The sequence below is a fragment of the Solanum tuberosum genome, unplaced genomic scaffold (assembly GCF_000226075.1).
Source record: "Solanum tuberosum cultivar DM 1-3 516 R44 unplaced genomic scaffold, SolTub_3.0 scf00201, whole genome shotgun sequence".
Classification (NCBI taxonomy): domain Eukaryota; kingdom Viridiplantae; phylum Streptophyta; class Magnoliopsida; order Solanales; family Solanaceae; genus Solanum; species Solanum tuberosum.
The window spans coordinates 971,976-982,514 of record NW_006239126.1 but is presented as its reverse complement, the minus strand read 5'-3'; the positions used below and the strand labels follow the sequence as shown (position 1 = coordinate 982,514).

General features: G+C 29.7%; 1 protein-coding gene across 1 annotated transcript; it reads right to left on the bottom strand.

Annotated features, from left to right (window-relative positions):
- Positions 1-1,614: 1,614 nt before the first annotated feature.
- On the bottom strand, positions 1,615-2,355 carry LOC102582894 (auxin-responsive protein SAUR36). Its single transcript, XM_006355432.2, has one exon. The coding sequence runs from the start codon at positions 2,207-2,209 to the stop codon at positions 1,763-1,765; it is 447 nt and encodes a 148-aa protein (XP_006355494.1). The 5' UTR covers positions 2,210-2,355; the 3' UTR covers positions 1,615-1,762.
- Positions 2,356-10,539: the final 8,184 nt, after the last annotated feature.

Below are 10,539 nucleotides of genomic sequence, written 5' to 3'. Positions count from 1 at the left end.
ATATTATATATATTATATAGTAGAAAAAATGATTTATTATATATAAGTAGAATATATAGAATATTATAGAGGGAGTTTATGATGGGACATTGAAATGTCCCATCATAAACTCCCTCTTATAATATGTAGCATTTTTTCATTACGATACTCCTAACTACCAATAGTAGCTAGGTTCCTCGAAGGTAAGGTAACTTTAATTTTTCATTATATATAACTTACTAATTACAACTATAATTAATTAGTTGTAATGCTTTTCTTTTTTGTTATTGAAGAAATAGGTTCAGGTGCAGATATAGTTCAAATACTTACTTTCCTTGCACTAGCACATTGCAATTTTCACCTTCAAAATCGAATATATAAGTAATTAATATTGGATAACGTCAACTTACATGTCGATGACAAGGCTCGGGTGATGAATCAAAATAGGTTTGATTGGAGTCGTGATTGAACATGACGTCTACTTGATGGACTTTATTAAAAAAAAAACAGTGCCCTTACATTTATATCATAACTTTTGGCATGATAATAAATATTTCATCCTAATTACAATTAAGCATATCAGAACCAAGATCATGAGCCCAATCACAAGGAACAACATGTTGTATATTGCAAATGTTGAGTGGGTAGGGTGGGACGGTATTGTAAAGCTAACATTCTGTCTATGATAAAACTCATGTGATGGGTTGGAGATGGCCAACATCGGAGTTGTGATCGAACATGAATGCTTTCAATAGTGATTTATGAAGATGCAGATAAAAGTGAAACGTCACAATATTTTTAGTCAATTATGCCATCAATAGCGAGTGTGAATTAAACATGTCAACGTATTTTAATATGCACATATTGCCTGTTCAACAAGCTCGAATCCCAATATAAAGTCAATGGAGGTCCAAATTTCTTATGCTGACCAATTACATGGAAGATTTCAAAGTAAGCCAAATAGAATTAAGGAAGTAACCTTGCAACTCTGCCACTCAGAAGTAGGCCTGGTCAACTAATGAATTTGCTTAAAAGTTGCATGAAAAATTCCGCGAATCTATGAATTTGCTTAAAAGTTTACTCCTTCCGTTTCATTTTATGTGAGGTAGTTTGACTCGACACAAATTTTAAGAAAGAAAGGAAGACTTTTAAAATTTGTGGTCCAAAATAAATGATAAAAATTTGTATGATTGCAAATCATTACATTAAGGGTAAAATAGACATTTTATAGTTAAATTGTTACTTAATATATGAATGTGTCATTCTTTTTTAAACCGACTAAAAATGAAAGAAAGTCACATAAATTGAGACAAAGAAAGTACATGTTATCACTTTCTTCGTAGCAACATGTATTTCGATGCAGAGTTGAACAAACATTGTTCCACTCAATAATAAGTGTGTAGATTAATTAAATATTGAAGTCCATTTTAATTGTGATAATTTAAGTACGTAAATGAAATAAAAGGTAGTTACAATATGAAATTCACAAAAAGAATAGTAACTTAAAAGTGTGATTTTGATCGTTAACTCTATCAAATATTATTCCACACGACAAGCATGTAGACCAACTCAACTATGTGTTTTGATAAGAAGAAAGTGATAACACGTAATTAAAATATGAAATTCGTTAAAAGATAGGAGTAATAATTTAGATGTGATTTTGACTATTAATTTTATCCGAAAAACTACAAGCATTTGAGATTTGGGCGAGAAGGTTGACAAGAATTTGTACAAATAATTCCTTTCAAATCAGTTATAACATAAACTAAACCACAGTTCATCACTACTTGTGCCTCCACCTCAGCTCTCCACGGCTGCTTCCACCACCGCCCGTGGCGGCGATTCTTGATTTCACGTTCTCAAATTCGGATACCCGACACGGTATTCGGATCCCACCCGAATGATTATACCCATAAACCATCTCTGCTTCCTTCAACAATTCAGCAAACAGAGGATGATTAAAGTAAATCACAGGCACCATTATTCTACACGTGTCATCTTTCTTCTCACCCACGTACACAGCTAAATGCCCCTTCGGTACACTCACCTTCTTTGGAGCAATCGGTTCTTGCCCGACCCGTATGTAACCCGAATTGGGTCTCCCAAAACAGAGTCCTTTTGTACTCTGTTTCAGAAAATGTCCCAATTTGCAGAGGTTTGAAATTGCTCTGCTGAAAAATCTTCCTTTTCTTCTCCGGTGAAGTAAAACTCTTACTAGCAATTTCTTCATAACTCAAAATTTGCAAAAATTACGAAAAAATAAGAAGAAGATTTAGGTTCTTGCTATGAAAATCTGAATTGTTAATCGGTTATGTTTATTATAGAGAGATTCTTGTAGAATGAAGAACGAGTTTTTTTTTTCCTTTTAGAAGTGTGAAAAAGCTGCTTTTATGAGAGCCAGTTGTAGCAAATCAAAAAAGGGAAATGGTCGGCACACGCGATGAGAAGTAATCAACACTTATTGGACTTTGACATTTATTTAGTGAGACCAGAGGTGATTTGATCGGTGAGATAAGGATAATAATTTTGAGATATTTTGTGAAACTATTTTACTTTATGTGAATATTAATGTAATGTGGTTTAACTTGAATGTCGGCTATGAAAGAAGAAAAGTATTTTCAAAATTTGTGGTTTAGAACAAATTATGAATGTTTGTATTGCTATAATATTCTCGGTAAAGTTAAATTATTAATAATGTGAAAATGTGTCTTTTTTAAAATAGATTAAAAAGAAAAATTTGTTACATAATAAAATTCAGCGAGTATTTATTTTTAGAATTATTCTATTTTGTTATGTTAGTATAAAGGGTGGGATGGGAGCTATAAGAAACTATAATCGGAAGTGGGGTTGAGGTATGTAAGCATAAAATATTTTTTATATTTTTTTTTACATAATCTAGATAAATATAATGATGAGGTGAAAATGAGATGTATCAGTTGACAGTGAAGACACAATCAATATTAATTGATACTTGTATATAAAAGTTCCTTATTAAGATTATATTTATTATCAATAAATTGAGAATATAATAGATTTAAAAATTACTATTCTTTTATTGTCAAATACGACAAGTAAAAAAAATAAAATTGAACAAATAAAGAGGGACGGGAAAGTAGCAATTAGGTATCCTTGAATTTTTCTCAATAGACTCTTAGATGGTTGCCACTTGTGCAATAAAATATCTTGATTTATTTTACCTCTAAACATTGACTAACTATAGTTAAGATATGGACCAATTGATCATTAATTATATCTAACATCGTAGATTAGTAGAAAATAAGATCCTTTATTCTATGTGATGACGACGATGTAATTAATCAGCTCGGAAGTTGCATGTGTGTCGTACGTGTTTGTTCACTAAGTTGTGATTAGTAATATGATTAATTATTAAGCTGGTCATCCTTGTCTTCATTTACCCAAACCCAGATAGATTATGAATCTTAATCTTATTTTTTTAATTATTGATGTCCTATTAAGCAACTTCATTACGCAACTTGTCTTGCCAATACCATGCAGCCATCTGGAACCTTCAGTCATTACACACAATTTTGTCTTTATTAAACATTGTGGAATATTCTACTAATATCCAACACACGAGAGATTTTGACTTATTTCTGGTCTTCTCCGTCTTAATTTATGTCACAATTTTTAACTTGATATAAAGTCTAAGAAAGAAAATGCACGTTGACCTGTCCATGTACAATTTTTTTCAATTAAACCTCATCTAATTGACTATAAAAATATATAAAATGCCTGTTGTGTACCGTTAATTTTGTGATAACTCAAATGTAGATTCCTCGAAAGGTAATTGTTTATGATAAGATTTACACTAATTAAGTAGGGATGTTTAGCGACAAATAAACAACTTGTATATAGCTGGAGATATGGAGTGTAACAAATGATATACATTAGTTTATTTATGACTTTATGGTACATTCGTGTGCTAATGGTTTGGTAACCATTAATTATGTGATGTACTGGTTCTCAACTTATCTAAAAAGAATGATATTATTTCATATTCAGATTAGTTTATTCTAAATTTCTCATTTTACCTTTAGGTGTGTTTAGTATCACAAAAAGTAATTCCATATAAAATGAATGTAAGCTAAAAGTATTACTCTAAAGTCTAATTGTGACGATCGGGATAGAGGTGAAAATAAAAGATGTTGAATGATAAGGATGACATAATCAATATAGAATGAATTTGTGATACTTTTGTTCCCTACTTTCACAGTTTCATTATGAAAGACATTTTTTCTCATTTTTAAAAACTTGTTTTTTAGAAATCAACCAAACATGATATTTTCTAACCTAATGAATACACCCCTAATAAGATGATCTATCACCATTCACACTCAAACATTATAACTTATTTGTGACCACAAGTTTCAAAAGATTTCTTTTTTAAACTCCTCATGCAACACACACATTATATAAAATTGAGATAAAACGAGTACAAGTTACACAATCAGCTGGTTATCTAATTAAAGGACGTAATTGCAGTCTCTATTTAATAATAGTACTGATTGATAACCTAATTAAAATACGTATAATATGCTATAACATGTTAAATTACACGACGTAAAAGAGTCATTGCATGCATAAATCATCTCAAAATACTCCTCTTATAGCCCATTGCTAAGTTGCAATTCCAATTGATTAATAGATCAACCACAACTCAGCCATGCTTACCCCTTCAGCTCCGCTCTCCACAGCAGTTCCCACCACCGACCGTGGCGGCGATTCTTGATTTAACGTTCTCGAATTCGGATATCCGACAGGGTATTTGGATCCGACCCGGGTAATTATACCCATAAACCATCTCTGCCTCCCTCAACAATTCAGTAAACAGTGGGTGATTAAAGTATATCACTGGCACCACAACTCTACACGTGTCATCCTCTTTCTCTCCCACGTACACTGCCAAATGCCCCTTCGGTACACTCACTTTCTTGTTCGGTTCTTGCCCGACCCGGAAGTAACCCGAATTGGTTCTCCCAAAATGGAGTACTTGTTTTAGAAATTGTACACATTTGTGCAGCTTCGAACCTCTCACTTTCTTCATTGCTCAAAAAAAAAATTCTCACAAAACAATTAAGTGACTACTGGCTAGGTGCTTTTATGAGTGATGTGGCAAGTGATCAAATATATCTATATAGAGTGAGTAGAAGAATATATTCTACTACTATATATAAGAGACTATAACACGCGCTCTTGAACGACATATCTGTTTGAGCTATGTGTTTATAGATAACCTGTCGGAAGCGTGTGCATGCACCCCACTTAATGTCATTTCAATTTATTTGTGTTACTTTTTTTAAAATTTATTAAAACAATAATTAACAACTTAAAATATTCGATTATATATTTAAAAATTACGTAAATAACACTATAAATCACATGTAAAAAGTTGATTTGGCTCTCTAAATTCTACATGTATGAGACAAAAAAAAACATATACGAGCTTCTATACGTGGTATACATATAGTTGGTATGTGGATATACATGTATACAGAGAATGTGGGAAATGGTCGGCACATACGATAGAAATGAGCAGAATTTGTTGGAGAAATAGTAAATATATTGAATTGAGGGACAAGGAAGAAGGGTGATCAGATGAATAGACGCTATGATGCTTCACTACTAAATTCCATGAAAAAAAAGATAAAAAGAACACAAGTTTCGAGTAATATTATTTCCACGTTTCATTTCAATTTATTTGTCTGATTTTTACTTGACGTGGAGTTTAAAAGAGCGAAAGTAAGACTTTTGAATCTCGTGTTATTAAATTAAAGATACACAAAATATACCATCGTCCATCTTTTAATCTTGTGTTCTTAAATATGTCAACAGACTGAAAAAGAAGAAGAGGAGGAATTGAAATAAAGAAAGTATATATAATTGTTTCAACTTCATAAATGGCTTGCACTATCAAAAACAATATTCGATTTGATCCGAGTCCGTGAATATTAGTTCAATTAGAAGTGTATTGTTGATTATTGATCCGTTTATCTTATTCTTATCCCATCAATCGAACAATCCTAATATAACTAAAAGAAAGTGGGCATGATATAGAAGATCAGTAATTTTTTTGGATAACGTAACTGAAGTGATGACTAAAGAGTTCAATTTTTTTTTGGTCCAAGTACAATTATTGATAGATATATGAATTTTTTTTAAAGAAAAAACATGATCGATGTACTATATAATTACGACAAATTGCCAGTTTGCACACGAGCTAAAGCAGTTTTGCCACCATCAAGCAGCCATCTGAAATCTTCACTGTCAATAATCCAAATATTTTTATCTTTATTTCAAGAATTAAGGAACATTTGAATATTTTATTTTCCAACACACGAGTGCTCTTTTACTAATTTTCCAATAAACAATACCCCTATTATTGTATAAGTCAGTTTAATTTAGATTTTGGATTTAAGTAATGTTCACAAACTTTAAGCTAATACGTGTACAATTAACAATTAAATCCACCTAATTAATGTTTCTCCATGATAACTCTTACCTAGGTTCCACGAAGGTAACTTAATTGATTATAATTAACAAGATTAATTACGTTGTTTAGTGACAACCCCGTTTCCATTAGGCGACAAAAACAACTTGTTTATAGCTAGACAAGAAGTAGAGACAAATACTTACTATATTATAGTATATATTTTGTACCATCATGTACTATCAAATGTATACTATAATGTGAATTAACATATTAAAAATCGTTGTAAAAATTGCGTTATCCGTAACGTTGGTTTAATTTGATGATTAAAGACTTGAATAAGGTTTTGATATCAAATATCATCCCGTTATAGTTTTTTTTTTTTAAAAGATGAATAGTTGATAAAAAAAAAGTGAACAATATAATCCATAATGAAGATAGTAATATATAATTTAAAACAATTGAGAATTCCTTGATTAATGTGTTAAGATAATTTCCACTGATTTAGGGTTTTTTGTCCTCATGAAATTGGGCAATTAAGCAGACCAATTGATGTTATTAAATTAGGTCAATTTTCCAAATTATGTGCCCACTTCCATGCAATTTTATAGACATATTCGCATCACTCCCATTTTTCATTTTTTTAACATATCAATTGATAATATTATATTGGAAGATAGAATTTTAATTTTATAAATTTTAGATTTAAAAAAAGATAGTTTATTTAAATCTGAATATTACGTATTAATAATTTCAAGTGAAATTTTAATATGAATATACTATTTACTTTAAAATTATTGAACTCTATCAAACTCGTATCAGAATATTAGCTCCCTAATCTACTAATAAAGTGAAGTGATTCGATCTATTTCAGTACTTAGCGTAATAATCAAGTAAAAAATCGTAGAACACGACAAAGATACATTTGGATTTTTTGCTATTTTTTACTCTCATGTACTACAAAATCCTTTCAATTTTTTAATTGAATGATGTAACAGATTAATTCATAAAAGTATAATATCTTTTTTTCCCCTACATTTTGTCCAATATATTTTATTAGGTATAGTTTAGGTACAACATTTCGTTTCAATGTTTTTGGCTAAAAAATTTAGCTAATCAATGGGACACGTCATGTGATCCCTAATATTTTTTGGCCTCCAACTCATTCATTGTACCTGCAAGCTTCTAGGACATGCAAAATTATGGTGCCATAGTAGAGATAAAGCATAGTTACTTATAATATGATAATTAATACTTGATTTGGTAATTGATTTTTTTTTTTCATTCGGTGGACCAACTAATATGGATTCGCACTATGCAAGCCTTATTTGGGCGGAGCGCTCCATACCAAGAATTTTTTCATACGGCTTGAACCCGAGACCTTTGATTAAAAAAACAGCCTCATTCCTTACACCATATCCGTTGGTCGGTGATTTTATGTAATTGTTTTATTGTACTTTTAGCTATTTTATAACAAATACTCAATATTAATAGACATAGTTTTTCCTTTCCCAATTTTGACTATATTGATTGGGGCATGTAGTATACCAATCCATCATCAATTTTCCACTAGGAATTAAGTTCGCATCATTGCATCGATTGATTACTATAAAGTGTAATAAGCTATTGACTTTTAAAAAATAATAATCAAGATAGTGGTTTAAATCTATAAAATAATTTATAGAAATCGATGTTGGAATGTCTGAGTTTACACTTTACTTTATGCAACACCCCAATAAGATAAGAAGTTTCATATTATAAAACACAAGAGAGATGTTGTGTATATAATTAAACAAAACTTACACAATAGTGACCTAATTTAAAGGCATGCAGATTTAACTCAGAGAGAACAATATCACTAGCTGTCCGAACTGGAGTTAATATCTCATATGGTCACTGAACTATGCACTATTTTCTCAGAAAGTCACTCAATGGTCACTCAACTATGTACTATTTTCTCAGAAAGTCACTCAACTTTGGTTTTTAACTCAAAAGTCATTCAACTATGAGTTCTTTTTTCAGAAAGTCACTCAACTTTGATTTTTATTTCAAAAGTCACTCAACTATGAGTGTTTTACTTACAAAGTCACTCAATTTATTTAATTGATTTTTTCATTAAAACTTACAAACACGGAATTTTTATTTCTAACTAAAATTAAAAATAAATAAATATTCATTTAAACCATTTAATAACCTGATCCGTTAAAAATATATTATTTTAATGATTTAATTATTATTTTCAACTGAATTTACTAACATGAAATTTTTAAAAAATAAAAGAATATTCATTTAAACCATTTAATTAACTTGACTCTAGCACTCTAAAATCAACATGTAAAGACCATTTTACAAAAAAAAACATGTAAGACCAAATCTTAATTAACTTAACGGTTAGGAGAAACATTAGTAACAAATTCAAGTCAGTTTTTTTTAATTCACTTCTTTTTGTTCCTTCATTATGTATCGTTGTTACTAAAATTTTGAATTTACTAAAAAGGTAATTTTGTAATTTCTATATTTTATGAACAATGCATGGAGATCGCTGTATTCACACACAATTGAAGAAAAGGGTAAAATAAAAGGTAATATATTACATTTATAGCGAATCAGGTTATTAAATGGTTTAAATGAATATCTTTTTATTTTTTAAAGTAAGAAATAAAAAATTTATGCTTTTAAGTTTTAATGAAAAAATAATAATTAAATAGATTGGGTGAGTTTGCAAGTAAAACATTTATAGTTGAGTGACTTTGTAAGTGAAACACTCATAGTTAAGTGACTTTTGAGTTAAAAATCAAAGTTGAGTGACTTTCAGAGAAAAGAACTCATAGTTGAGTGATTTTTGAGTTAAAAACCAAAGTTGAGTGACTTTCTGAGAAAATAGTGCATAGTTGAGTGACCGTCTGAGATATTAACTTGTCCAACTGATACAATATATAAAAAGTTACTAATAAATTCTTTAAAATCTTGTTTTTCATCCCTTTTTGTTGTAATTTAATGGGCCTTGGGCTTGAGAAGTCCAACTTCAATACTAACAACTCAAGGGCAAGTTAGGAATTGCATACATTGGTATAACCACGGGCCTTGGTGGTGAATAGCTATTAAATTGCCAAGAAATTTCATTTCTATTTTTTGTTAAAATAAAAATTAAAGTATAAAATAAATAAATAAAATGATGAAGGGTACCATAATCAATACAGTTGACTCCTATTTTTTTTTTAAAAAACAAATATCCTACCAAATTCCACTTCCACACCTCATAATCACTTTACTCATCAATCATTATCGGATTTTCCTTGCAATTTATTTCTAATTATGTCAACAAATGATACATTTTCTAGTATGACAACGATAAAAAAACTTTAGCTTACGACGCTGTATGTTTAATAGTCATAAAAATAGAATAAAATAAGTTTCAATACTACCCTACCAAACAAATTCTTAAAATTTGACTTGATGCTTCTATCCCTTTTTATTGGTGCAACATTGATGGACACCAATATCATATGCCACTACAAGTTTTTATTTTTTAATCATTTTGAGGTAATGCAATATAAATATGATAAAGAAAAGTCACAAATACCATTTCATGTTATAATGTAGCATATAAAGTTAAACCTCTTCATAACAATATTGTTCGTTTGAATACTTTTTTGGATGCTATATAAAACAAATAATGTTATAGAAAACATATGGTATAAAATAACATGAAAAACTACTTTTAAAACCTTGGTTGTTATAAAGTTTTTATTATTTGACTCGTTATTAGTCGTTACATTATTTGAATATACAATTTCAATTGCCTTATTCTAGAAGCTCATCTTGACTTAAAAAGCTTTTTAGTGCTTTATTACTTTGGTTGATATTAGTTTGTTACCTTCAATGATATCCTTTAGCATATAGAATTGATCATGCAAAACAGGAGTAAAACATTTTTAAAGAAATAATTGCTAATAATGAATACATAATTTTGTTCCAATGACTTATATTACGACCACTTTAACCAATTATATATAGCACATTAACTACCTTTCCAACAAGCCAACCCCTAAAATAAAACAAATAATAATATTTTTATAGGGAAATGAGAAATAAGAATTTTTGTGACTTAA